This window comes from Lipotes vexillifer, unplaced genomic scaffold, assembly GCF_000442215.2.
Source record: "Lipotes vexillifer unplaced genomic scaffold, Lipotes_vexillifer_v1.1 scaffold263, whole genome shotgun sequence".
Taxonomy (NCBI): domain Eukaryota; kingdom Metazoa; phylum Chordata; class Mammalia; order Artiodactyla; family Lipotidae; genus Lipotes; species Lipotes vexillifer.
The window spans coordinates 3,466,922-3,494,850 of record NW_006796752.1 but is presented as its reverse complement, the minus strand read 5'-3'; the positions used below and the strand labels follow the sequence as shown (position 1 = coordinate 3,494,850).

Here is a 27,929-nt window from a genome sequence, read left to right as displayed (position 1 = left end):
CCTGCTGACAGCTGCCCGGCGACCTGTGTGGCCCCCTTGTGGCCCCCTCTGGAAGAACATCCAAATCACGGCTCCGTGGCAACCAGAGCCATCCCTTCTTCCAGCTCAACCCTAAAGAGAACTCTCGAGTGAATGGGGCAGCCCCCGGGCTGAGAGCCACCAGGACCCTGCCCACATGTCCTACAAGTAGCTGGGAAAGGGCCCAGACCCCACCAGGGGGGCCAGGGAGAGGGCCGAGAGTACAGGCCTTCATCATTCCAGTGCCTCCCAGAGAAGATCCGACTGAAAGAACAGACCAAGACCCCTCTTTAGGAAAAAGAAGATTTAGAGATGATGGACAGGTGAAGCACAGCACGAGCCCAGCTGGGCGAGGGGCCCTTGGGGGGACAGCTCAATCCAGAGGCTCCAGGAGGGCCAGAGCCACCCCCCACCCCGGGCAGGGGCAATTCTGTCAAGCACTACACATGGACTCGGAGGTGAGGAGAGAAGCAGAGGAGAGGCAGGGGGAGGGGGTGGGGAGGCAGGGCTCCCTCCCGCTCCACCCCACACAGCCCAGTCACAGCTGCCCCCATAGGGGTTCACATCACCCAAGGGGGAAATGTGCACGTGGTGGTTTTGATTTAAGAACATGAACATCACTGTCTGCCACAGCTGTAGCCATGCCCCAGGGGCCCCGGGCAACCCCCGGCAAACCCCAGGAGTGGGGGCAGGACATGCGCCCCCAGCCTGGCCCCTGCCTCCTCTGAACACTTTCATGCAAACACACAATGGAGGAGTGAGTGCTCCCAGGAGCCCTCCAGGCTTTGGAGCTCTGCTGGAAGCCTCGCCCATGCTTGGGCACAGAGGCTCTGCCCCCAGCAGCGGCCAGGGGACACATGCCACCACCGGGCATGATTTGGGTCACTGTTCCTCTGGCTCCACCTCATCCTCGTCTAAGGACACCACCCCAGAAGAAGCTACGTCAGAGGCTTGCCGCTGCCGTTCCCAGCTGCTCGCTGGCGGCAGGCAGAGCGGCTGGCAGTCCTTGCAGGGGGCTGGCTCCTCCTCAGCGGGAGAAAGGCAGGACTCTGTGAGGGGCGAGTTGTAGAGCGAGTCCTGGGCCTCCAATGGGCCCAGGCTGCGGAAGGCACTTTCCCGGCTGTGGGGCAGTTTGGCGAGGAGCAGCTCGTCGCCCAGCAGCTGGGAAGCCAGGCGGGCCGGGGAGCCCAACAACCCGTCCTCCAGGCTGCACAGACTAGAGCACAGGGTCTCTGGGGACACGGTCTGCGAGCAGTCGCTCTCGGGTTCCACGGAGCCCTGGCGCATAGGCCGGGAGAATCGGTGGCCGGTGAAGAGGTCCTGGAGGTGGGGCCCCAGGGGCAGCTGCCCAGCCATGTCTGCAGGGGGAGAGAAAGAAGACAGCCCTGCTAGCCCCACTTCAATTGGCCAACCTGGAATGGAAGCCGCATCCTCTCAGCTCCACCCTCACAGGAGCTGAGTAACTTGGAGCAAGTCACTTAACCTCTCAGTGCCTCGATTCCCTTAATGGTGAATTGGGGGTTATAAATTTACAGGGTTCTTGAGAGAACAACAGCCTCTGGTACACCATATGAAACAAAATACACAGGGATGCCATACATGGTGCAGGTTGTTCACTGCACGAGGGGAGCCTGTCCGAGGCAGTGAGTGAGGGCTGAAATTCAGCACTCACTCTACCCACCAAGCAACATGCTCTAGCATGGGTCTGTGCCCACCAGATAAAGACATGCCTTTTTCTAATTTGCACAAAGATTCCACATAGGCTAGTAGTGGCCTTGGATAAATGTTAGTTATTATCATTATACCAGGAGTCAAAGCAAGCCTGGAACTCAATTAAACAAAAACACTTGTGGTTCAGGCATCCATATCAGTCCCCTCTAGACCACAGCAGCAGTCTCCAATCTGCTCTAATGTATTGCCCACCTTGGAGAACTTGTTAATTAGCTGGAGGGGTCGGGGCGGGTGGAGGCAATGATCTTCAAAGGCAAAGAGGTGGCGGGGGAAGGTGGCCTGTGAGGTTTGAGCCCAGAAGCTACAGAGAAAGTCAGCCATGTGGTTCAGAGAATGGAAGATGAAAGGAGGGCCTCTGCACAGCTGCACGGCCCCCCGCAGGGTCCCCTCTGCACGCCCTGGCCCAGAGAAAGGTCCACCGGCAGGCCTTGGCTGGAAGGCAAGGATGCTGAGCTGGAGCCAGCGGCCCTGTGGGCAATCCAGGCCCAGCAAGCCTTCCTGTTTGCCTGGGGCCCCAGCCCTGTGAGGAGCTGTGCTGCTGCACTGCGGCTCCTCTGCGCTGCCACAGCCAGCCAGAAGCGGACCCTCTCAGAGAGCAGCTGCTGAGAACGTATCAGTGAGGTCTCTGGGCCTTTTTTTTTTTTTTTTTTTTTTTGTGGTACGCGGGCCTCTCACTGTTGTGGCCTCTCCCATTGCGGAGCACAGGCTCCGGATGCGCAGGCTCAGCGGCCATGGCTCACGGGCCCAGCCGCTCCGCGGCATGTGGGATCTTCCCGGACCGGGGCACGAACCCGTGTCCCCTGCATCGGCAGGAGGACTCTCAACCACTGCGCCACCAGGGAAGCCCTGGGCCTTTTTTTTTTTTTCAGGACTGCAAAGCCCAACTGCACAGACAGGCAGAGAAGGCTCAGCACCTGTGGAAGAGGAACCACTCCATTTCCAACTGCTGACTGCCCACCCACAAGCGTAGATAGCCCACCTACCCCTTGAATGTCAAGGACTGCCTGGACAGAGTCTGTCCCTCTCCTGTCCCCTTTCACAGCTTGAGGACATTCTGGATCTCCCCTTCCAAAACAAAGGCCAAGCTCTGAATCACAAGGCCTATCAGGCAGTTCCAGCCCAGCTGGCAGCACTAGCAATGGGATGTCCCCTCACCTGAGTCAGTTCCCCCAGCAAAGTCCTCATCATAGGATTCATCGGTAGAGTCCTCCCCATCCACTGATGACCATGCCCGGAGCTTGGCTTCTGCAATGGCGAATTGCTCGGCCACTCCTGAGAGGAAGGACACAGAATTCGTTTAGCAGAGAGGATAAACTAAGACTAGGGCTCAGCTTGGACACAGGAGAGGGTAGACACAGGGGTGTAGAAAGACTCCAACCCCCACATCAGGCCCAAGGAGAGGCACACGAGCATCCCTGATAAACCCACCTGCTGCAAAGCGAGCCTCCTGTTCACCCTCACTGAGGTCTGAGTAGGAGGAAAAGGCTGATTCTAGGGCAGCGGGCGAGTCACTTGGCTTGCTCCAGCCCTTCCACTCAATGAGGTGAGCCACTCGGCCCTGGGCCATGGCAGTGGGCTTGGTCACGTGGTCCTTCACTACCTGGGAAATACCTGAAGGTGGGGCAGAGTGAGGAAAGCTGGTAAGGGGAAAGACCAGGGAGCATCTGGGAGGGAAGTGGTAGGGTCCACATGTGCCCTTGGGTGGGAGGAGGAGGCTGGGATTCATCTGAGAAAGAGAGGAAAAGGGAGATCCCAGCAAGAGCTCACAGGATACAGTCCCCAAGGGCATGTGCAAAAGGGCAAAGAAAGGACCAAATGGCCAGAGGCACGGGAGAGGGTGCATACCATGCAGGGAGGATCTGGCCAGCGCAGCGATCTCCTGGATAGTTAGGGCTCTTCGGGACTTGGGCAGCATCGCGACTGTGTCTCCAACATTCACCTTGGGTGACAGCATCAGAGGGTGAGTGCCCCTCTGACAGCAGTGTCCCCCAGATGCCCATACTCCACCCAAGGCATCAAGCGGATGTGGGAGCCGAGAAGAGATGCCAGAGCATCTCAGATGTCCCAGTGGCTGCTGGGATATGTAAGAGGGTAAGAAGCCAGGATCAGCAAACTGTGTCCTCCCAGGGAGCAACAGAGACTCCGTCAGGCCCAAAGAAGCAGAACTGCAGCTAACCCTCCACCGTCCCAGCTTGCAGAGGGGAGGGAAGCAGGTTGGCAAGTAAACGGAGTGGGGCCTTTGAGAAGAGCAAAGAGGAGGGGACAAGGGTATGGGAAGAGGGACTTCCCTTCAGGTCCTCTCCCCCTTGCCCCTCTCCTCCTCTCAGTCTTCTGACCCCCATTCTAGCTGTTTCTAGAGCCAAAACCAAACCCAACACCTTCTCCCCATATCTGGCCCTGCTTCCAGACTTCCTGACTTTGCATCACCCCACCATTCGCCCATTCTGCCTGGCTCCAAACCTCAGCTCTCCCCTATCTTGCTTACCCGTATCTGTTGTTAAGACCTAATGATTCCATCGCCAAACTGTCTCTTATACTACCCTCAACCTTTCCACTCCCACTGCCACTGCCCTTCCTCAAGGACAAGCCCTCAGTGCCCCTTGCCCAGATTAGCACAAGTGGTGGTGCCCCAAGTTCCAACTCACGCTGAGGCTTGGAACACACTGTTTTCTCAGCCCAGAACGTTGTGTATGGAAGTGTTCCCCTCCCCCCCTTCCCATGACTGTCTGGCTCTTTCTCATCTTTGGGGTCTTGGCTGAAATATTACTCTCTCAGAGGGCCTTCCTGGCCACCCTACCAGTAGTCCATCCTCCCTCTGTAGTCTGTAACAAGTCACCATCCTCAATCAACGTACGCCACGTGTGTCATTATGGTCTATTTCCTGTGTTTCCTTATTTCTTGTTGATCTTTAGCTCTTTGAGGAATTTGGTCTCTCTTGGTCACTGCTGCACCCTTGTGTTTAACATAGCGCCTGGTACACAGTAATCTCTCAAAATACATAGGCTGAATGAATGAGGCAAAGTATAAGTGTAAACAAGTAATTTTCCTGGAGTGCAACTGCTCACAATATGTCCCTATTTAAAATCTTTCCTGGACTCCTCCAAGGCCCAGTGAACCGCAAGCTTCACAGTCAGGCACTGAAAGAACCCACTCCGTGAGGCCCCGGCCTCCTTCCAGGCCTGCTTGGAATCCACCACTGATCTCCTCTGCCCAGTAAAAGTCCACTTCCCCACCTTCCCTCCAGGCAAAGGAACGCAGCTTTCCCCTGGGCGAAGAACGCCATCCTTGCCTGACAAAATGCTCCCTACCATTTAAGGCCTGACCCTCAAGTGCCACCTCCCATTACGTTTTCTCTCTCTGTCCTCTTGGATGCCTGCAGCCCCACCTCAGCGATGCCCTTGCATCTGTCCTGAGGGATCTTGGGATGGCAAAGCCTGAGTCTGATTCACCTGGGTTCCTACCTCCACCCTACCCCTGGCTCAGCGCTCCTTGGCAGCCCGGGGAAACGTTTCCCTCAATGAATGAATGAAGTCAGAGGCACACGCCCCCTCCTCGGCATTGCCTAGCTCTCCTCCGTTACGTTCCCACCCCTCAGAAGAGGGACTCCACCTGCCCCTTGACCTCAGGCCCACCCCGTCCCTCCCCTTCAGTACCTGGCTGACAGCGCCCCCAGGGTGGTGCCGGCAGCTTCTGGCCAGGCCTGGGGGGAGGAGCACCTGGTGGGTGTTTCCTGGCTCCCCCCCCCTCCCACCCATCACTCCCCCCCAGCCACCGCCATCCTTGCCTGCGCTCACGCAGCTGCGGCCCAGGCCCAGAGAAAAGGTGTATGTCTCCCTGGCAACCCATCACCATGCAACAGGGTCTCCAGGGATACGGCCCGGGATGCGCTGACGTCAGGGCCCAAGGCGCAAGAAAGCCCGCCCGCTGGCACAGCGCCAAGCAGAGCAGACCGGCATGGGGGCGGCCTTGGGGCCCCGCCGGCCGGATAGCGCCTCCGCTCGCTCGCAGGAAAAGGGAGCCAGGAGTAGGCTGGCGAGGCGGGGTGCGGCACACCCTCCCCACTACCAAAACCAGGGGCCCAGCACCTCTGGCAAGTCCTGGCTGTCCACTGAGGAAGGGCGGGAGGACCGGCTCCAGCCTCGGAGGGTCCGAGCAGATCCCAAGGAAGATAGAGAGAGGCCCCGAGGAAGTTCGATCCACTCCACAGCCCACGCCGGATCCGAGGCCACTGAGGGGTGGGGGGAAGGCTTTTCAGCAGGGCTCCCACTTCTGCCGAGATCCCCATTTTCATCCGGGGTTGCCGTTCCATTTCTCCATACCACCTCCCCCACCTCCCAGAATATAAGCATCCACCTGGAGCGCTCCGCAAGTCTGAAAGCCCCCATCCCACAGCCCTGAACTTCAGGCCTCCGGGGGACCTTTTGTGGCAGCCACTCCCCACCATCCTCCTCAAGATATATCGTGCCATCAAAGCCCTAGGTATGAAACCTAAACTTTGATAAATTCGGAATCTTCTCAGGTTTCTCAGCCTACCCATTCCTCTTGGAAAGCACACCACAGTCTTCCACCACCATCACCACCACCACCACCACCACCACCAACTTGGACCCTTTACAGGCTTGCTCTGGTTCCTTCCTCTCGCCAGCCACAGCTTGTGCGCAGCCCTTTACTCTTCTTTTCTGACAAACCCGTGATTTTTTCTGACTTTCGCCCCAGTCCCCTAAGGCTTTTTCCTAATGCCCTGTTTGGCCCCAACTTGGTTGCTCCTATTTCAGCCTGGTTCCCAAAAATCTAAGCCAGAGTAATTTTCCTCTTGCCACATAAGCATCCTACTCCTCAGCTTCCCATCACCTCCCAAATCACATCTGTGTCCCTGATCTCACCTCTGCGACTTGTCTGACAAGTCCATCGTCCTCCAGGCCCTTCACGCTGCCACAGAAACATTTTGCCCAGCACAGAAATCATAGGCATGCTGGCTGTGTTGATGCAGAGAACCAAAAGCCCAGAACTGCTCCAGGCTCAGCTCCCAGTTCTATTCCTATTTTGGCTCCGGATGCTGAGCCAGTCCCCTCCCCACTTGGAACCTGTGCCTAGTCACATAAGGAGAACACTTCTGCCTCATGGCTTTGAGGAGGTGGGAGTGCCAGGGCCCAGCTGAGCTCTCTGGAACTCAGGGAGATGAGGCTCATCCCCTAGACAGTGCCAACAGGCAATGTACATAACAACTGACCTTTAGCTGGAGCAGCCGTCTCTGTCCCTGAGCCTCAGCCAGCTGGTGGTCCCCAGAAATGCTACCAACCAGAAGGAAGACACAAGGTTACAGGCCATCCCTGGCCGCCAGCTGGTACCTAATCAGGGCTCTTGAGGCTAGTCATGAGGTCAGCCAAACTCTCCTGACTAAAGGAGGGATGACTTCCTGAACCCTAAGCCTTAGCAGGGTCAGAGGAATCAGAGCAGCCTGCTGCTTCTCAGCTTCAAAAGTCATGAGATTAATTTAGGACTACAAATCCCAGAATTCCTCATGTGAACCTAAGTAAAGTACAAATCTCAGCTAGAGTCTTAGCTCCAAAGAACCTCAAGTACCACACATACTAAGGCCTGTGTGACTGACCCCCTGCTCTGAAAGCCCAGGACCCATTCCAAACCCAGCCCTCAATGTCACAAGCTCCTGCCTGGCCTAAGGCGTGGAGAAATCCATGACACTGGAGTTAAGTAGGCTGGCCCACCTCAGACACTAGAACTACGGCCAGGCCCCAGCGTGCACCACCATCTGTGGGAACCAAGGCCCAAGCAGGGATCAGCAGTTGTGGGAAGGATGCCTTGATAGCCTCCCTTGGGCTCCTGTTTCCCTCCACAGGGTAGGGTGATTTTTGTTTCCGTTGGGAGTGGGGTAAGGGAACTAAAACAGTTTTAAGAGGTGAGAGGTGATCAGGTGCTCACAGGTGCCCCCAAATGGGGCCGCGGTCCACTTCATCAACCTGCAGACTCTAAAGCAGGTAACAAGTTTAGTCAAAAACTCCGTGGTAGGGAGCATGGCCAGCGTTTCCAGACTACCTCCTGAAGGGGGTTGGGACACAGCTCGGAGAGGCAGGTTCCCAGCACAGGGCCACTCCCAGGACAGTGAGAGATGTAGGCAGAGGGGGGTGATCGTGAGTGGGCGTGCAAGGCCAGTCGCCACGGGCTGGAGAGGGTTGACCAGCCCCTCTCTAGGCTGTGCGCCTCCTGCCACCCTCAGCGGTGGGGAGTCAGGCGGAAAGACCACGAGTCCACCCCGCAAAGCCCAACGGCAGGCAGCAGGCCTTTAGGAGCGAGCCCGAGTCGGCTTAGCCCCCTCCCGGCTCGGCCCGCTCCCTCCTCTTGCCGGGCCCGCCTCCCCAGTGCAGGCTCCTCCCTCTCCCAACACCAGCCCCCTCCTCAAGGCCCCCACCCCCGCCCCGCGGCCCGCGCACCGGGCAGCCGCAGCCAGACTCCCCAACACCGGCCCGGCCTCCGCCTCTTACCCTGACCCGCCGGGCTCCGAGAGCCGATACAGCCCATGGCCGGGCACCCAGGCACGCTAGCCCGCGCTCGGGGCCCGGGCCATCGCCTTGAAGAGGGTCGGGCCGCGGCCGCCACCGGGGAGGGGAGAGCCCGTGAGAGGGGAGGGGGGGGGAGCCGCGCGTCCGCCAACGCTCCCGGGAGAGGGAACCGGGCTGGTGACGTAAGCGCGGGGGCGTGTCCACCCCCGCGTCACCACCCAAAGCGGGCGGGGCGAAGCGGACGTCACAGCCACACAGTTGGGGTCTGGGGCCGAGTCCGGCGAGAAAAGCTCGTCCTCTGCTCCCAGACCCGACTGCGGAGTGACCTGAAGGCCGGAGGGGTGGGAACCGAAGGGACGGGGCACGGACAAAGACTCACTGGGCCCGTGATACCGGTCATACTGCATGGGAACAGAAAACCTCATTGTGTCCAGGGTTCTCCGCTTTTCAAGATGAGACCTTCAAGCCATAGGTTTCAGCTATAGACGGCCTGAAACCCAGGGCCTTCACACACAGGAGTCTGCGTCACATTCTGGTAGGCGCCGAGACAGGCAAGTGTGTTCTATGAAGTACCCCACAGCTGTGTCCCCCTTCTCCCCTCCTAATCAACAGTGAGCCTTACCATGTCCACTTTGAGGGCCAACCCTCCAGGAAAGACTCCCTAGCCCTCCCGATCATGGACAGGGGAAGAGGCAAGAGGGGTGCCAAGTTACAGAGAACAGTGCTACAGCGCCAGCTCTGGAAAGGAGGTTGCCCACCTACCCAGACCCCTTCTCCAGAGAGAGCAGGCCATAAAGCAGAGAGGCAGTGGGCTTAATTGAATTCATGTTTAATAATTACAGGCACCGTGCCCCCCCTTCCCCCTGCCCAGGCAGCAGCAGGGGTGGTGCAGGGGCTGGGGCTTATGCCCCCAGCAGCGAGGACGGCAGTCCCAAGAGTGATTTTTCAGAAAATAAAAAAGGACCAGGGGCAGGCAGTGGTGCCCCCCCCAAGACACACCAAATTTCAAGACTTTATATATAATATATCTCTGTGCCCCAGGGGGAGGAGAGGGACACCTGGCAGCACCCTGGAGGGGAGCCCCAAGCAGCCCCAAGCCATCCTGCCTCTTCAGCCACTTTATTAGCTCAGACAACATCGCACTACAGGCACCCACTGCCACTGCCGCTGCCGCTGCCGCTGCTGCCACCCCACCTTGCAGTCCGGGCGGCTGGCTTGGCCATCCGAGTGTCCATGGGGCTCCAAGTCCCCGGCCCCACCCTCCCTCAGTTGTGGTCAGACTCCTCCTCCTCGGCCTCACGAAGCCACTTGAAGAAAGCTGTGACAGATTTAAGGGCCACACCCTTGCCCTGCTGTTCAGCGGGGTCCTTGCTACTCTCCCAACTATAGAAGGCGTCCTCCTTCACCACGTCCTCATCGTACAGCGCATCAAAGAACATCCGAAGCAGGTCTGCAAGCAGGCAGGACAGCAGTTACAGGGACGCTGCCCACAACCACTCCATCCCCCCTCCCAGGGATCCCTCCCCTAAGCTCCACTACTGAGACAAGGCCCTGACCCACCGTGCTGACATTTGTGTGTCTGGCCATTCCAGAGTAACTATGTCTCTGACAGGATGCTTATCTCATGATCTAAGAGACTGATGTGCAAGAGTGAGTCACTTGGCCAAAACTCAGAAACCTGCATGCACACCCTCAGATCCACAACCGCTGCCTACGGACAGCCTCCCACCCCCATCCCACAGCAATGGCAGCAACAGATTATTTATCCCAAGCTTGTTCTCCAAATCCCATGCACACCCATCCCGGGGACCCTATACAATCAATTATCCACTCTGCCCTGTATTTTCAAGCCCAAGTTTCTCCCATCTAAACACAAAAGGCCTCCTTTACAACTGCTATCTCTTTATAGCCAAAAAGATCTGTCTTTTGACAAGAGATTAGTTGAATTCAAAGATTTTTGTCTACACTTGCTGTTTTCTTTTCCTCCTGATTCAGGTATTACTCTGTCCTTTCCAATCCAGATCCTGCCCCCTGCTGTACCAAATACTGTTTCTGCCAGGGTGGCCTCCATGTTTTCACACTCCAGAGGCCCTAATTTTCAGATCTGCTCCTATGGAATCCAGGCGCATCTAGCATTACTGACCACTTCCCTCTCCTAAAATCACTCTGTCCTTTGTTCATAGGGTCCTATTCTCCTTTGGTCCCTACCTGTGGGACCTCTACCTCCTCAAGGCTGTAACCCTTGGGCAATCCTATACCCTCTTGTGACTTGCACATGTGTTGCCCTGTGCCAGCAGTTCAAGAGATGGGCCTCCAGCCCTCACCTCTTCCTCTCCAAATGAAATCAGATACCCAGCTGTCTACCTGACTGACATCTCTGATCACCCCCACCAGGACCACAAACTCAACATGACCAAATTCAACTTGACCCAGTGTTCCCTACCGCCCAGTGAACGGCACCCCTCACTATCACCTCACTTGCTGAAACTATCCTGGGAGTCATATATGACTTCCAATCTCTCACCACCCGCCCCCCAGGCCAGTGTGTGTCTTGAATCTGCCCACTCCTCTCCCATCTCCACTGCCACCAGTGAGGCTGAGTCACTACCAACACACCCCTGATCTGCTGATCTGGCCACATTCATTCACCCCACTCCAAAACACTCTTCCCACTAATGGCCTGGATGATCTAAAAACTAAAAAAGAATGTTTAAAATCCTTGCTTAAAATCCCATAAAGGCCCTCTCCTATCCTTAGATTAAAGCCCAAAACTCATCCCATGGCTTACACAGCCCTGCATGACCTGGCCACATCCACCTCTCCACCCAACTTGCCTCACATACAACTGGTTGCTGTGCTCTCCCACCCACACTGGTATTCCTTCAACAGTTTTTACCTTGTGTCATGTTTTCTACCTCAGAGCTTCCCTTAACGCACAGTTCCTTCTTGTCAAGTCTCCCCCTCCCACTTGTCATTTAGCTCCCTTGTGTCAATTCCCACTCATTCTCTGACTAGGTAAATTCTCCCAGAGAGTACCCTTGCAGGACCCATTTTCCAACATTCATCTTGACTCCATGCCAACATGGAAACTATGCTTGACTTAATCACTGCTAATATCCCAATGTCCTGGCACATACCTGTTTGCTAAATGCATTAACCTCAGGCATGTTAACCTAAGCCTCAGTCTCCCAATATGGAAAAGGGGGGAACACCATCTACCCTACACAATAGTTGTGAGGATTAACTGAGGCAAAGAAAAGCAGCTCAGCCCTGTACCAGGCAGAGGGAGCACAGGATACTTGGGAAACTTTACCATTTATCACCTCTGCACTCCTGGCATCTAACAGTTGGCTAGGCACAAAACAGGTAGTCAATTAACCTTCAAGGCCGAGTCTTGCACTTGTAGGTAAGGAAACAAACAAATGTTTGTTGCAGGGGAAAGGACTCAACCATCAGGATATTTTGCTCTCCAGTGACCACCCACTTCTCCTAGATTGAGACCCTTTCCACAACTGCCCCTACTATCTGGTAGTTCCTCCAGCCCACCCCATCCCTGTGGCCTGGCTCTTACTGGGGGGCTGTTCTAAGGTCACTACAAGGGCCTGGAGGGCATAGAGCGCCTGCAGCTCCTTCTGCTCGTCACATAGGTACTTCTGTAGCAGTTTCGCTCGCGCTTTCAGCACCGCAACATCCACTCGGAGAGGAGTCTCAACTACAGGGAGGAAGACAGGGATAAGTGGAATAATGCACCCTCAGCCTGGTTCAGAACTGGAGACAAAGACCAAAACCTCCCTCCCTCCATATCTGTTGGGCCCACCCTTGCCCCACCAACTCCCTGGCTCCTCTTACAGATAATTGCAGAATAGCAGACCGTTGTCATGAGAGCTCGAACTAATGTGTTGGACGCTACCTGCTGCTCATTCACGTTGGCCTGTGCAAAAGAAAGACAAATGGCCCATAAGTTCTGAATTATGCCTGGAAGGCTCCATTCTTGCTGCCCTCACTTGCACTACCTTCTCCTTTATCTCTCTCCCCCAACATCCAGGAGAAATATACCTCTATCCAGTCAAACACCCGCTGGTTACTGCTGCCCTCCTTCAGCAGCTTCTCCAGCTGCTTGCTCAGCTCCTCAGAGGACATCAACCTCTGGCCAGGGGCTTCTGACTCCTCTCCCAAGGTATACTCCACCTTCTGCAAGGAAAAAGGCCCACAGTTGGGAGGTAAGTGTGTCACGTGAGATGAGGGAAGAGGAAAGGACTGGCTGATCCCAAGTGCTAGAGTTAACTTAAGTCCAGCTGCAAACCTGCGTAGTGACAAAGGCACCGACATCCTGGCCTTCAGGTAAAAATTCCTTCCAGCTGAGTCCAGCCTCTCGCCACAGCGTCCCCACCTTCTTGGGACCCTGGAAAACATAAGACCAACTTAGCAACTCTGTTTCCCTCCAAGAAGCTAACAGCTCCACAAATGTCATCCAACAAATGCCTACTGAAAGCCCACTAGGTGCCTGCGAGCAGCTCAGGAGGCTACAGAGGTACTGAATGGCAACAGTGCTTCCACGCCTACGGCCTAGTAACGGGCACAAACATCAGTCAAATAACCACCCCAAGTCACAAGAACTTACCCACCACCATGCTATGAGACCTGGGGGATGGCCTGAGACCTCTAGGAAAATGTCAATTAGCTGTCACAGGATTCTCAAAGAATTACTGGACCACAAAATGTAAACAACCAAATCCAAATATCTCATCCTAGCCTTCCACACTCATCGACATTTTTTTCTAAAATAGCTTAGTTTTTCATTATTGCAAGTAACAAATGCTTATGGGAGAGAAAAACTTCTAACAAGTATGCTTATTTGGTTCCCAAGTCCAGAAAAGCAGATGTTAAGTCCCCACCCCCAACCAACACAAATCAGAAATCTTCATGTAAATGGCAGTGTGAGTTCATTTTCTGTAAAGGGCAAGAGATTCTGAAGCCATCACTGTTTTACAAGAACAGATATTCAGGATGACGCCATCAACCCTTGAGAAAATTACTGTACGTCATGGATTTTAAAAACGCCCATTTTAACACCACTAAAACTGAGCTGTCTCACAGTTGGCATATTACCACACTTTAAAAATATGACCATGTCTTTTCTTTCTCAGCAGTGCATAGATAAGATGTTGTAGAATCTATGGCAGCTTAGAGTCAATGAAATACATAAATAGTTCCATATGCTTTTTGTTTTCAATTATTATTTTAAATTTCTCAGAAACCACCCTGGTACATATTTCTACCTAAAACAAGTAATATGCTGCTGAAAGAACAATTCCTCTCGATTCAAAGACTTACTCCTCTAAGTTCCAGATAGCTGAACTCTTTTAAAACACTGCACTTCCCAACATCTCACCACTACTAAGTACCACACCCAACTTGCCTTTCCCATCATTTCACCCTCCTCCTTGCTAATCAAAATTAATTTTAACAAAGCGGTTTCTGTCGTGAACGTTACCAAATAGACACCCTTTTGCAACTTCACAGTACGTAAGGCACTCCATTTCAGCTACTTTATTTCACACTTTTCTTCCCACTGTTGTTTTCATTAAGCTGTCGTTTCTTGTTTCTTTTCCAACTTGTTTCCTAACTGTGTTTTTATTCACTGCTGTGTTCCCACTGCCTAGTATACGGTAAATGTTCTAAAAGATGCTAGTTGAATGAATGAGTGAATCAATCAAGGGCCTAGGGCCTTAGATTCTCATTCTCCTCCAGCCTTGGCCAGAACCTACAATAGGCACTGGTCTGAGGGAGAGTGCCAGCCTCGACATTTCCTCTCCCAGGTTCCCACACAGCACTACCATCCCACCAAAGGACCATAAGGCTTCAGGGTCACTGCCAGCACCCAAAACCACATGGTGGGAAGAGAAGTTCTCAACACACTACCTCTGAAAGGCTCTCTCACTCACCATGCTTTTGCATAGGAGCCCCAGGATCTCCAGCAACAGGGAAGCAGCTTTGCCCAGGGGTCTCAGAGGTTTTGTAATCTCCCTACAAGAGAAAAATCCAGTGTTGATAGCCTTCCATGCCCTCTCAACACACTATCCCATCCCTCCCTAAAGCCGGGGGTCTAAGTTGCCACACCTCCCCTCCCTCTCCCCTCTTCTTCCTGTTTTTACCTCCCCTGAATTCCACCAAAGGGGACTAACCTGAACAGCTCCCCCATGGGCACCCCATCTTCATGCAGAATGGGCGTTACCAGTTCTGCTAGGTAGAGCCACACATGAGGGATGTCAATTTCCATGTCTTCAGCCAATTCCAGGATTTCATAGAGCCTGCAAAGAGAATTCAAAGTCATCTAGGAGAGACGAGCTGCACTCCTACCCTCCTGCTGGGGCAACAAAGGCACGGCTAAAGGATCAACCATGGAGCACTTCAGGAACACTTCCTAAACATGGGGCAATTATCTCAAACTAAGGCCGTCGCCTTCTCCGTAGATGGCTCACCCCCAACCCTGCCAAAAGTTATGTTGGCCAGGATGGCTGAGGAGCCTACATTCTTATCTAAGGTTCCATGGGTCCTACAAAGGAGGGAAATTTGTGGGTATGTAAAAGTGGGAGGCCCACCAAGTCATACCCTTGGTAGTACTGAGCAGTGGAGAGGTGCCCAGCACAGAGCAGCTGGTGCAGCAGTCGCCCCATGTGCTCACGGGCAATGGCGCTGCGCTCCAGTGTGGACTCGATGCCGTGCCGCACAAAGATGAAGAGCAGCGAGGGCGAGGCCAGCTCCTGCACGCACTGAACCGCCTCCTGCAGGGGCGCAGCGCACAGAAGAGAGACCAGTCACTGTCTGGCCCAGACCCTACACCCATGCCTGTCGGCACAGGCCCCTTCCCGCCCACCCTGCTGTCACTCAGACCACTCCCACTGCTTACCTTCATGTCATTGAGATGGAGGTATTCCTCAATGATGGCCCTGGATTTCTTCTCCAGCTCCTCTTCAGAGAGTGCAGCCTTCGGGGGACTCACAGGGGGCAGGGCGGCTTCTCGCTTCACTGAGCGTAGAAAAACAGATCAGAGATTCTTCAATTCCAGTCTTCCTAGCAAGCAGGGTCTGGAGCCCTGAAGACACTGTCTGGGTACTAGCTAGTCCCAAACAGAAACCACCCTGGTACATATTTCTACCTAAAACAAGTAATATGTTGCTGAAAGAACAATTCCTCTCGATTCAAAGACTTACTCCTCTAAGTTCCAGATAGCTGAACTCTTTTAAAACACTGCACTTCCCAACATCTCACCACTACTAACTAAGTACCACACCCAACCCTTCCCACACCCACCTTCCCAGCCCACACCCTTCCCTTCCCCACCCCCCAGCCCCTTACCAGCATCCCGCCCACGGTCCCGATCCTCCGTGAGGCTAGCTGCCTTGCGCAGTCCCTCAGGCTGAGAGGGCCGCTCTCTACTCCGCTCCTCCACTTCCTTGCTGAAGCTCCGCTTGGTGGCGGGTGTCCGTGCACGATCAAGCCGGTCACCACGGTCACCTCCCCGTTCACTCCGCTCTAGGCGGTCTCCCCGGTCCCCAGCTTTCTCACCTCGTTCCCGGCTCAAGCTACTCCTGGAAGAAAGACAGGCACATCGTCTCTCACCTGTACTGCCCACATGCACTCCTGTTTAACTATCCAACATGCTGAGCAACTGTCAGGCCTTGTTCTTGTCATCAGGTATATGCCCCAATCTCAGCCGGGAGCTCTGAGCATTATAGGTGTAAGGATTCCTATGGCAGCAGTCAAAACCCAATCAGTACTCCCAGTGTGAAAACAAAAACACCGAGGAAACCTCACCTCTGTACCACACGTCTGTTATCTGTGCTTTCTGTAGGTACTGCTTGTTGAAGGGCTGAGAAGCGATTCAAGGTACTAGTAGCTGGACGAGCAGCTTCTGATGCTGGGGAGGGAGAAAACCCAGATTAAAACCTATTTCCGTACATCCTATCTCCTACTAGCCAATTTAGGATGCTTGGTCCTAGTCCTGACACTAGAGTAGTTCAGTCCCTAGTGCCAAGTACACACTGCCTGTATTACCTAACTGACCACTCTGTAATGAAAGCCCCCGGTACAGAGAAGACGCTGCCCTCAGGAGAGCTGATTCCTAACCACCCAGCTCTTTACAGTGGCCTCTATACCTGCATCAGAGGGCTTGGCTCCTGAGCCTCCACTGCTACCCTTGCCCCAGCTCAATCGCCCTCCAGGTGCAAACAGCTGGTTGTTAGAATCAATGGAGCCAGGCTGAGGAAGGAAAGGGAGTGAGAGTCACGGGTCTGATCCAGCCAAAGCCCCCACCAGCCCTCATCACACACAGCCATAAGGGGCCCAGACCAGGGGCCAGGCAAACTTTCCCTGTAAAGGGCCAGACAGTAAATATTCACTACAGACCAGGCAGTTTGAACTACTCAACTCTGCCGCTGTAGCACAAGAGCAGTCACAGACAATACTTCAAAGGGATAAGTGTGGTTATGTTCCAATAAAACTATGCACACTGGGGGCTTCCCTGGTGGCGCAGTGGTTGAGAGTCCACCTGCCGATGCAGGGGACACAAGTTCGTGCCCCAGTCCGGGAAGATCCCACATGCCACAGAGCAGCTGGGCCTGTGAGCCATGGCCGCTGAGCCTGCGCGTCCGGAGCCTGTGCCCCGCAACGGGAGAGGCCACAACAGTGACAGGCCCGTGTACCGCCAAAAAAAAAAAACTATGCACACTGAAATTTAAACTTTATATAATTCCTTAACACAAAGTATCATTCACTTTTTGATTCTTTTCAACCATTAAACAATGTAGAAAACTCTCATTCTTAGATCGTGGGCTGTAGAGAGGAGAGAATGGCTGGATTCGGTGTGCATGTCAGGGTGCTGACCACTGGTCCAGACCAATGTGAATACATCCCCTAGAATTGGCAGTCCTGTCTCTAGCAATCTAACCAGCTAGTCTAAGGGGGAAAACTGAGCTGTCACCTTCCCAACCTCAGAGAAGTGAGGGGATTAAGATCCAAACGTGTGCTTAAGGCCCATCTGACCCCTCTTTATCCTCCCATCACTGACATCAGCCCTTCCAACACACACACCCCTACCTTCGTGATCTTAGTGAGTCGTGAGGTGTCAATAGGGCGGCTGCCCTTGCTGATGGGCACTGTGTTCCAGCCACCATCATCCACAAGTGGAAGGCCACGGCCTGGGACAAAAATGAAAACATACTGGAATGAGGGTAAGTCCCAAGAACCCTGTTCCCAAGGGCTGCCCCCAGCCTCCCTTCCTCAGATCCTCAGTTCCATCATGGGGTCTCAGTGGCCCAGACACGTGGCACTAACAAGAAGTCATCAGTGGAAAGCACAACCGCTCACACTGTCCCTCCTCAGTCCCAGCCTCAAACTCACTGATGGGTGGGCCTGCAGGGCCACCCCGACGCTTGTCGCCGCCCTTGGCCATTAACTGCTGCACTTTTATGTGCTCCCGATGCTCCTCCATCTCAGCTTCCTTGTGGATTTGGTCAATCGTCTTGGGACCCTGGTCCCCTCGACGCGGCACCCAATTGCTCTGTGGCGACAGGCCAGTCACAAGGTAATTACATCAGACAGGGCCAGACAAGTGTCAGGAACTGGGACTGTGGGGTCAGAGGCAGCAAACAGTGGGAAAAGGGGGGACACACCCGTCGCAGATCCAGCACGTCTTGCAGCATAAAGCGGATTCGGGATGAAGTCTTCTTTTCCTTAATGATTTTTTCCATCTGGTTGAAATACTGATCCATCCGGGGCTAACAAGAAGCAAAGGGATCAAGTTCAGGAACTTCTAAAACTTCACCTCCAACTACAGGCCATGCCCCTCCTCAGGTCTTCAGCTCCACCACTGTAGCTCAGTGGCACACAGTGCCACTCAGACACAACAGCTGGGAAGGGTGTCTGCCAGTGGACCGCAGACCCCACGCGCTTCAGCCTGTCCTCTCCCATACCCCAGGAGCCCCTACCTTGGCCTTTTCAAAGTCCAGGTCTTTGCCGATGGTGGTGAGCAGACGGCAAAGGCATTCGAGGGACTCTTCATCATGGTTCTTAAGTAGTTTAACCACACAGTCGTGCATGATTGCCTCTGTTAACATCTTCAGCTTGAACAACTCCCCGATAAACTTGATATTCCCTAAAGAGCGCCGCCGGGCTATGTCTCGAGCCTCTTCCAGCTCTTCCTTCAGGCGTCCCCGTTCCTCTGCCTGCCGGTCATGGGACAGGGACCACATCAAGAAGACAGCCAGCCACTCAGCTACAACTGTTCTCTCTTCCACTATCTAGATCCCTAAACCTAGCAGCAAGCACTCACGTCCTAAGGCAGAGAAACCCCCAAAACACCAATATCCCCACCCCCACTTCTGCAGCTGAGTAGCATCTGGGTGAGCAGTGGAACGGGGAATGGAGTTTCTCTCACCGTAGCAGCTTCATCCATCTCTTTTTGCTTCTTCTCAAAAACCTCATCATCATCTTTGTCTTTTTCAAACTCTTTCTGACATCGATTTAACAACAGTTTTCGGAAGTTCACAGTCACTGTTGGCTTTTCTGTAGTGGGCACTTTCAGCTGTATGTCAAAGAGAACGCCACATTCAGACCAGTCCAGGGCAGGGAAAACCCTGCGAAAGTCTTCAACTACCTGACCCAGGAAGACCTCTGGCCCTGGCTCTGCCACCAACAGCACAGGATAGAGGAGAACCAAGAAGCTGGACTCAGAGTCTTAGGAAGAGAAGTGGGAAGCTAAACCACAAGGTTTATAAAACAGTGGAAACTAACCGCCATGAGGCAGCGGCACATGTTGGCATAGGCCACGGAGAAGTTGGGTTCTGAAATGGCCTTCTCGAAGATGAGGTCAATGACCCCTTTGAGGCGTTCCTCGGTGTCGATGGCTAGCTGCGTCACCTGCTTCATCAGCTGCTGGAACATCTGGGGTGTCAGCTTATTCAGGATGGAGCGCACCCTGCGGAACAGGTCCTGGAGAGGAGAGGAGACAGAGAAAGCGTAGAATCCAGTGAAGTTTTCAGAAGAACAGGGGCTGCTGGGAGGGATGGACAAAGTAGATACCAGTGATGAGAATGGACAGAGGCAAAGAGGGCAAGGCTGGCTCAGAGGGGCAGACCTTGCAAAGAAGGAATGGAGACCAAACCACGACTTGCAGGTACCTGGGTTTTGCTGCCATCAGTGTCCTCCTCCCCTCGGTCCTTATCAGCCGCTGTCCGCTTGCTACTGGGTTTCCAGGCCTTCTCTGCTTTGTTCAGCTTTATATCTTCAGTCATTGACACCGTGGCAATGATCTTGCGTGGTTCCTTTCGGGGGCCCTGCTGAGATCGCCGGGGTCCCAGACCAGCCTGCTAAGCAAGGAGTGGGGACAAGAGAAGCCACGGAACTAGTCAGCACGACCTACTACCACTACCACACATCTCCAGGGCAGACTTCTCCCCACCCCCACGATGAGATACAGGAAGCCAACACCCCCAACTCCCCTTGCCAGTCCCACTCACCGGCCCTCGGGGCAGCTCCCCACCTGGCCCACCCCTCGGGGGCCCACGGCTGCTAAGGGCTGGTCGGCCAAGGTTGGCAAAGGACGGAGTGAAGTCTGGGCCACAATTTATGCCTTGAAGTCTGGCGGGATCCAGTGGGCGCAATGGTGTTTTATTGGCCTGCGAAAAGGACAGGGAAGGTATGAGAAACAGGCTAGGGCTAGCTACTGACCACTCTTTCAAGACCTCTGGCTCCTCCCCAGCCAGCCAACCTGCCCAAACTTACCCTCTCCCTTAAGCCCACCAACCTTATCCAACACCACATCACTGATATGGGGCAATCCCTCTGGCTTCTGCATACTGGCAAAGATGAACTGAAAGCCAAGCAGGAACTCACGGTCATAACGCTTTTTCTCCTCAAGGTTTAGAGGCTTCCACTGATCTGCAAGGAAACAGGATGAACCAATCACACTGCTTTCTCCTGGGGTCCTGGTAAGCATACTCAACCCTTCTCAACCCTTCCTTCTGCATACCTGACTTATATTCATACTTCTGTTCCCCCGGCTGGATGTTCTCAGCATTTTGAATCTTGTCTTCCTTTGAGTCCCAGGTCTCGTCTGCTTCCTCAGGTCGCGGGGGCACACTGCTGCCCTCAGGCTCTGGGCTGGGATTGTTGCCTACAGGAGGCTGATTTTCTACCTCTGGTACTCCTGGGTTCACCTGTAACCATTGGACATTCCGTTTTGGTTGCAGTGTGACTGCTGTTCCATACCCAAACTTTGCCCTTCTCCCTCCGCTTTCTGCTCCCTTACCTCCTTGAAGGCGTCTAGAAGGTCTCCTACAGCCTCCTTCTTATTGAGCTCCTTAATTTTCCGTCTCCTCTTTGGCACAGATACTGCCACTATTTGCGGGGAGGGAGTGAGAATAACTTAAGGAGTACCCCCAACCCCTCAGAAAAATAAAAAGCAGCCCCTGTACAATAGTCCCTTTTTTCATCACACCCTCTCTTGACTTAGAATTCCTTAATCTAACCCTTAGGTTAGATGGAATCTAACCCTTCCATTACAGGGCTTCTATGACCCAGACACAATGGCATGAGACGTCATCAATGAGGAAAAAGAACCACACCCAGCGTGCCCCACCTCTACCATCCAGCCACACCTTACCTTGGGTGGCTGATGCCACCTCCAAATTCTGAGACAGGTGGGCTGGGACAGGGGTGCTCTCTAGGGGGAGCGGTTCCTCTCCTCCCTTCTCACCCTCAGCTTCTCCTTCCTCTTCCTCTTCTTCCTCTTCCTCCATGTCCTCCTCCTGAGCAGGGGAAGCAGCTGGAGGAGCCACAGCTGGAGTGGCAGAAAGGATGGTGGGGGGAGCCACCGATGCTGTAGCCTCCTTGGCCTGCTCCTCTGGTTCACTGACTGGGCTTAAGTCCACAGCTGGTGGCGAGGGGGCTCCGTTGAGCAGCTCCTCAGGTTGGGCAGTTGGAGCAATGGGCATGGGGGATTCAAAGGGACAAGCCGGGGGAGGGAGAGGGGCAAGCTCTGGGCTCGACTCCAACTCTGGTTCCAAATTCTCAGATAGGACCGTGCCATTAGGCTCAGGGAGAATTTCCACCTTGTGAGATGCCAGGGGGGTGGGAACCTGGAGAGGACTGGAAGAGAACTCAGATTCTGGAACTGGTTTACTAAGTGTCACTTCTACTTCCAGTATGGGTTCAGCGAGGGGAGTGGGTTCTGGAGAGAGGCAATATGGCTCCCCAGTTTCAGGGGGCATGGGGGTTGATTCTTCTACAGACGTTTGTATCATCCCCGTTGTCATAGTGTCCCCAGGAATAGGGAGGACTGTGAGATTAGGCTCAGACCCTGGTTCCAAGACTGGGGGTGGTGATGGGGTCGGAGAAGGTGATGAAGGCTGGGATTCTGAAGGGCTGTGCTCTGGGCCAGGCAGCCCTGGCCGCTCCCCAATGATTGCTCCCTGCGACCGGTCATCTGCACCATAGGAAGAACGAGTAATTAGAGGCAAGTCCTTCACTGCTACTGCTCTTCCTCCTCCCAGCCAAGCATTCCCAACCTAACAGCCCCCTACACACACACCAGTCTTCTCCCACCTAGGTCTTTCCCATTCTCACTCAAAATCCAATCTACCCTAAAATCTGACTACCTGACACCTAGTTCTTCTCTGAAACGAAAGCAGGATGAACCAACCACACTGCTTTCTCTGGCACCCAGTTCAAGTCACTCCACTTCCTTGGTTTTTTAAATGTTCACACTCCTTTTCCCCATAAAGGCTCTGCCCCACCTGCTTACTTACCTGGCCGGACAACAACAGCAACCTGGGGTGTCTCCCCATTAGCCTGAGGCTCCAGACCACCTCCCGTCTGCAGGACACAAAGGGTTACCAAGTTTGCCCTGAAGAGTCCCACAACCCTTCTTTACTAGAGCCATTTCTACTTTAGCCGCCTAGAAATCCAGGAAAGCAGGGAAATAAATCCCTTAGTTGAAGAAAAAGATCCAGGGACCTAGGAGTCCAGGGCAGAACAGCCATCCCAGCCAGGGCATCACTCAAAGAACAGTACCTGGGGAGGGGTGGGTGTGGAGGCAGTGCGGGCCCCAGACATGATCTCCTCCGTGATATCCTTCCCTCCTTGGTTTGGGTCTCGAATTCGGATCTGAGGGGAAAAAAAGCTACAGGATGAGTGGGAATCAGGAGGAACCCACCTCTCCCACCCTGCCCCACTCCTAGGACTCCCCACCCCTCACTGAGAAGCAGGCAGGTGGGTACCAGAAACTCCATGAGTTCTACTGTCAACCCATCCAGCTGCTCTTAATAGTCTCCTCTTGGCCGCTACCCCTAAGACACCCTTGACCTCACAGCAGCCACGTACATCACAATGCCCCTCCCTCCCTCATCCCTGCCCAAGGAGAAGTCCCTAAGAAGTAGCTGCATGCCCTGGGGCCCAAGACCCCCATCTAGCACCCATCCGGCTCACTTGTGGCTAGTCTGCTTGATCTCTGGGGGCAGAGACCAGATCCAGTGGGTGGAGCGAGGGTGACTCAGCGGCTTCCCCAGCCCTGGCACCCTATTCTGGGCACCACGCCCAGGGCTTGAGGACCGAGAAGAGGCGGAGGCCTCAAGAGCTTCCAGGACTGGGGGGTGGGGCCACAGAAAGCAAACCATTTCCAAGGCAAGCCACCAGAAACCCAAAACCAAACTTAGATGTCACGGACCCAGGACCCAGGTCTCTAAGGAATTTCCCCACCAGTCACTCCAATCTTCCAGTAAGCTTCTTCTACACGGAAATCTTAGCACCTTACAAAGAACCTAAGCACTTCACAGATCCCCATTCTTTGCCTACTCTCAGCTGAAGATCTCCCTCAATTTCCTGCTCCCTGACCCACAATGTGCCTGACCTTGATTCTCCCTTTCCCAGATATCCTAGAGCCCCCTGCTGCTACTCACCGTCTTCCGCTCCCTCTTGGGAGCAATCTGGGGTGGCTGGTTCATCAAAACCGGCGGGGGAGCCACACCAGTGGAAAATTGCTGCACACCCTGGGCTGGGTAGTAGGCGCCAGCTTGGGGGGCGGGAGGGACACGGAAAGGAAGAACAGTGGCAGGGTCAGAGCCCAACCACATACAAATGCCTGCCTGAACACCTCCCACCCCCTGGAGAACCTCTCATCACCCACAGCTGGCCCCTCACCCTGCCCCACCCTCCTCCCCAAGGGAATGAGGTGTCTATCAAAGCTGGGGAACCAGTCTGAACTGCGTTTACAAGAATTCCTAACACTGACACACACACCCCCTGTAGGCAGGCACTTCTTCCCCACCACACACCAGCTACCGGGACTGTGTCTGCTCCTCTTCTACCCCGTAAAGTAACACGTATGCACCCCACCCCCAGCAAAACACACACATATACTCTGAGAGAGCAGCAACTACTTAACCTGAAACAGAATCAGGTCTTTGGCTGGGAATGATAAAAACAGATTTGCCAACCCTGTTCCATTCAACCTGAGTCCAATTCCAGTCTCCAGCCCTTTGCTAAGGGGCAAGGAAACAAAAAGTAACATTATGAACCAGGCCCAGGATGAGAAAAATTCCTTAAAGCAATGGTCTCCAAAATGGGATACATTCTTTAATATCATCCATAACCTCCACTTGTTTGTTTCTGACAAGCAACATTAAGTGCTATTTGTCTAAATTATGCATACGTATAACAAACAAAAACATACATTAAAAGTACATACTCAAAATTTTTCCTGATGGTCAAAAAATTTTGGAAACCACTGCCATAAAGAACAGACTAATCCTTTCCTAGAATATAAATGAAAAACAGCTACAGAAACCTCTCAGATCCATGTTACATGGGCTCCCCCCAACCATAGAACGAGTGTCACAGGGAATATTTACTAATAGGCCTTCAAACTAGTGCTTGAACTGTATTCCTTGACACGGGGAGGACTCCAACTCTCAGCAACAGTATAAAATCCTCTCCGCACCACCCCCCAACACCAGTTACATATTAAGCACCAATCCCTGCTACCCCTGTCATTTTCAGACCAAGAAACAAGCCTGGGAAGGGTCTTAGCAATTAGTAGGTGAGTTTAGATGCTCCCTGGGACTCACACCTGACTCCCTCCCCTGCTTACCGTAGGTCCCAAACTCTGTAGGGCTTGCACCCGGATAGAAGCTTGGGGCTCCCGGCTGCACAGGATACTGCTGTGTCGGGACAACATATGTGGAACGCCCCTGGTGGAGGGGAAGGGGGAGAAGGAGGGGAGAGGAGTTGATGGAGCTATGAATACCGTATCAGACTACAAAGAGAATGTAAGGCAAGACAGGACAAGCCAACTCTAGGCAATGACCAGAAGAAAGTCCCACCTCTGGAGAAGAGATGGGACTGGGGGGTCAGGGTAAGGAAAGTGGGAGTTGGGGTACAAGGTTGTGTGGTCTCCAGCCCCCAAGCCTCCAGCCTCACCTGTCCAGGGATGTAGTAGGCCCCCTGGGAGGCTGGGTAGGAGATCTGGGAAGGGATCATCATTACTTGGGATCCAGCAGGGTAGACATGGGCAGCTGGGCCAGGGCGGGCGGGGGCTGCACTCTGCACTCGGGAGGCTGCACTGCTCGGGGGCTGGGCCCGGCTAGGGTAGAAGTGCTGTCAGGAGGGAGGAAGGCAGTTGGCACTGGGAAGGGAAGGAAGTGGACAGCAAAATGGCCATTCTGCTATGCCTCTAGTCTGGACAGAAGTGCCAGGGGCTTTGGAGCATGGGGACCAACACTTCCAAGATTCACCTGACCAACTGATGTTTAAGTGGCCTCTTGTACTCACAATGTGCCCTCCAAACTCAGATACACACTTTGCGCTCTGCATATTTACTCCCTCCTTGCCATGCATACTCACGTCACCTCCTCCAGTCTATCCTTCAGCAGAGGCTTCCTAACACCCAGATGCATCATGCCTAAGTAAAGCCTTTTTCAGCAACATACTCCCCAGCATGCACTGCTCCACCCTAAGGTACTGAGGAGCTAACCGCTAACATGCAAGTCTCCCAGTTCCCAGATACGCGCTATGCAAGATTTAGCCCCTAACATGCATTGGTCAGCCTCAGAACGAGGACCTGGACAGCAAACAAGTCCCCACCCTGAGGAACCCCAGTCCCTGTCTCTAGCCCCTGACTAGGGTGGAGGGTAATGGTGAGACCAGGAGAGAGTCCAGGATTAGCAAAGGGGTATTACCTGCAGAGACCTGAATCCTCCCTGAGAGCACATGGGGACAGGAAAGAAGAGAATTATCCCCAAGGTGAGGGGAAAAGATGAAGGAAAATATGAAGGACGCAGGACAAGAATCCTCTCCCACTTAGTGAGGAAGAATTTAGGGAATAGAGAAAGGCAAGAACCAGCTGGAGTGTTTATCTTCCCACAGTCCAAAGAGAAAGAAGGGATGGGGAATGGAGCAATGGCAACCTCCCAGTAAAAGGAGGAAATAGGAAAGCAGGGCCCAAAGAGTTGGCAGCAGGGCCCAACACTGCCCCCAATTCTTAAGGCACCAGGACCCCTAGTAATGCCATCCCCACCGACTACATACTAACCGAGGGGCCAGCCACCGTAAATAATCAACAGTGCGAAGTGCAGAGCCCCATGAAAGAACACATAGCAACTGTCAGGAAACTGGGGCAGGTACAGGGCCTCCGTAGTTTCCACCCTAGGCCCAAACTGGCCTAAGCTTTACGTGGCTCCCACCCATGCCCCCTACTCCCCTCCCCACAGCCCCTCACCTGGCGGGGCTGAGAAGGCGTGTTCATTTGTGTCGCTTGAGGCGTACTGAACACCACCGGTGCTGTCTGCCCCGGGGGAAACGCTGGCTGAAGGGGGGAGACCAGATTTCAGCAAGAGGGGAAACCCAGGTGGGGCAGAAACTCAAGCTGGTGAAGGGGGCAGATCTGTGGCAAGAGCCTCAACAGTCCACATATACCCTCCCCATGACAGCCCCTGGGAACAGCCCAGGGGCCGTGTCTCAATTTGGCAGCAGGAAGCTGCACTTTGCCCTGACACAGAGAGGGGTGGGAAAATCCAGAGGCTGGAACCTGTTCCTGACCCTGCTGCCTGGTCTCCCCAACCTGCACCCCAGTCACTGCTAATTCCTCCCTAATTACCTGTGGGAGTCCAGGGGATGGGGCAGGTGGGGGGCCTGTGGGCTGTGGAGCTTTGTTCATTTCATTTGGTGCCACATCAGGGTCCCCCCAGCACCTGTTGGGAAAGAGAGGAGCTCAGAAAGGGGAAGGGACCCCAGATGAAGGCAAATGGAGTTGTGGGAGGGCTGAAGCAAGGGCTAGGGCCCCACAGCGAGCCCTAGAGGCGCCAAGCGGGTGAAGGAGCATTAAAGACCCAGCTTACGTCCCCACCAACACCCTGTCAAACCCACACCGCCTCCACCCACCCCCCTGGCCTGCTGAAACAGCCCCTCACTCACCCCCTCGGTTAAGAATAAATCCACGGTGCGGCCTACAGGTTCTGGGCATCCGAGGGCCTGGGGTTGGGAGGTGAGGGGTATCAACCTGGCTCCGCGGGGCCCAAGACCAACCAGACCGGAAATTCCAGGTCTCGCTGGCACCAGGCTCCCGGATCACAAACGGAGCTAGCAGCTTCGGCCGTGGTGTCCCCACCCCCCACCCGGGGACACCGGGTTCGGGGCCTGGCCCGGGGGCACACGAGGCACGCCTGCCGCGGGTGACCGCGGGGGCACCCGCGCGGGGGCAGAGACGAGGCCTGCCGCTGCCCAGGAGTGGAGGCCAGGAAGGGCGGCAGTCGGGCCGTAAAACGCCAGGCGGGCGGCGGCCGAAGAGGAGCCGGTTTGAAGCAAGTGAGGGTCGGCCCGGAGGGCGGGCGGGGCCGGGGGCTCCTCCCTGCCCGCCGCCGCCGCCGCCTCCTTCCCCTGCGCCCTCCCTGCGCAGCGCCGGCCAGTGCCAAAGAACAACGTGTCACTTCCCGGCGGCCGGGCCGCAAAGGGGGGAGGGGGCGGCGGGCCGGGAGCCGCGGTGCCTGCGCCCGCGGGGCCTCCTCGGGTCGGACCGAGGTGGCACTTAGCGGCCGGGGAACCCGGCGCCCTCCCAGCCCGCGGGGACCGCATATTCCGGCCCCGCGCTCCCCCACCCCCACCCAGCAGCCAGGCCGGGCCAGGCCGGGCACACGTGGGCCGGGGATCAGGCCCTGGCGGGCCGGGGCCCGGGCTTGGGCCACGGGGCCAGGGCGCCGGGGCGGCGGCGCAGGGTAGCCGGTCCGGGCCCGGATGGCGGCGGATGCGGGGGGAGGGGGTGGGGGGGCCGGGTCGGGCCCGGACATGGCGGCTTTACCTTCAGTCTCCTTCAGTCCGCGCGGCCGAGCCCCACGCAGCCGCACAGACGTAGTCCACAACCATTTCCGGCTCCCCGCACGGATCCCGCTCGGCGGCCACCGCTTCTCCGCAGGCGCAGCCGGCGCCCCCACGTGACCGGCGCAGGGGGCGGGGCTTCGCCCGGCGCCGTGGAGCACATGGGATTTGCCCCGCCTCGTCATGTGACAGGCACTGCCCGCCCCGTGTCCCCTCCCGAACTTTGGAACTCCCCAGACCGAATCCCCTCTGCGTCTCTGTTCCGCGGTTCTTTAGTTCATTCATACTTCGAGCAAG

At 55.0% G+C, this 27,929-nt stretch overlaps 2 protein-coding genes across 8 annotated transcripts; both read right to left on the bottom strand.

Annotated features, from left to right (window-relative positions):
* Positions 1–312: 312 nt before the first annotated feature.
* FAM131A (family with sequence similarity 131 member A) lies at positions 313–6,725 on the bottom strand. Its single transcript, XM_007468961.1, has 6 exons — positions 6,633–6,725; positions 5,835–5,977; positions 3,595–3,688; positions 3,178–3,360; positions 2,905–3,021; positions 313–1,376 (listed from the first exon to the last, which is right to left on the bottom strand). Exons 1-6 carry the CDS (start codon positions 6,718–6,720, stop codon positions 901–903), a joined length of 1,101 nt encoding a protein of 366 aa, XP_007469023.1. The 5' UTR covers positions 6,721–6,725; the 3' UTR covers positions 313–900.
* A 2,353-nt stretch (positions 6,726–9,078) lies between these two features.
* EIF4G1 (eukaryotic translation initiation factor 4 gamma 1) lies at positions 9,079–27,782 on the bottom strand. 7 transcript variants are annotated; one of them, XM_007468954.1, is made up of 34 exons: positions 27,616–27,782; positions 26,736–26,792; positions 26,419–26,512; positions 26,041–26,127; positions 25,502–25,522; positions 24,744–24,920; positions 24,415–24,514; positions 23,225–23,337; positions 22,341–22,433; positions 22,076–22,142; positions 20,932–21,753; positions 20,578–20,666; positions 20,299–20,485; positions 20,074–20,207; positions 19,787–19,945; positions 19,448–19,633; positions 19,062–19,259; positions 18,706–18,852; positions 18,257–18,493; positions 17,942–18,046; positions 17,670–17,829; positions 17,367–17,467; positions 16,427–16,529; positions 16,086–16,188; positions 15,627–15,859; positions 15,178–15,296; positions 14,880–15,052; positions 14,453–14,578; positions 14,213–14,294; positions 12,571–12,669; positions 12,324–12,458; positions 12,117–12,198; positions 11,839–11,979; positions 9,079–9,717 (listed from the first exon to the last, which is right to left on the bottom strand). In XM_007468954.1, the coding sequence occupies exons 3-34, from the start codon at positions 26,476–26,478 to the stop codon at positions 9,533–9,535; spliced, it is 4,824 nt and encodes a 1,607-aa protein (XP_007469016.1). In that variant the 5' UTR covers positions 26,479–26,512; positions 26,736–26,792; positions 27,616–27,782; the 3' UTR covers positions 9,079–9,532. The 7 variants fall into 7 exon arrangements, with proteins under 7 accessions (XP_007469016.1, XP_007469020.1, XP_007469019.1 ...); XM_007468958.1 differs by lacking the exon at positions 25,502–25,522 and having other exon boundaries at positions 26,041–26,187; XM_007468957.1 differs by lacking the exon at positions 25,502–25,522.
* Positions 27,783–27,929: the final 147 nt, after the last annotated feature.

What these genes read in the sequence shown, in the direction of transcription:
- FAM131A (XM_007468961.1), bottom strand. Translation starts at nt 6,720, where the DNA reads ATGCCTATGATTTCTGTGCTGGGCAAAATGTTTCTGTGGCAGCGTGAA. An exon ending in TTGTCAGACAAGTCGCAGAG is followed by an intron (nt 5,978 to 6,632) that starts GTGAGATCAGGG and finishes CCCACCCCTCAG; the next exon opens with TGGCCTCGGATCCGGCGTGG. An exon ending in ACAGCCAGGACTTGCCAGAG is followed by an intron (nt 3,689 to 5,834) that starts GTGCTGGGCCCC and finishes CTGTCACCCAAG; the next exon opens with GTGAATGTTGGAGACACAGT.
- EIF4G1 (XM_007468954.1), bottom strand. Translation starts at nt 26,478, where the DNA reads ATGAACAAAGCTCCACAGCCCACAGGCCCCCCACCTGCCCCATCCCCT. An exon ending in TGTGCCGCTGCCTCATGGCG is followed by an intron (nt 18,853 to 19,061) that starts GTTAGTTTCCAC and finishes TTTGACATACAG; the next exon opens with CTGAAAGTGCCCACTACAGA. An exon ending in GGACCGTGGGCGGGATGCTG is followed by an intron (nt 15,297 to 15,626) that starts GTAAGGGGCTGG and finishes TTCTACGCTCAG; the next exon opens with TGAAGCGAGAAGCCGCCCTG.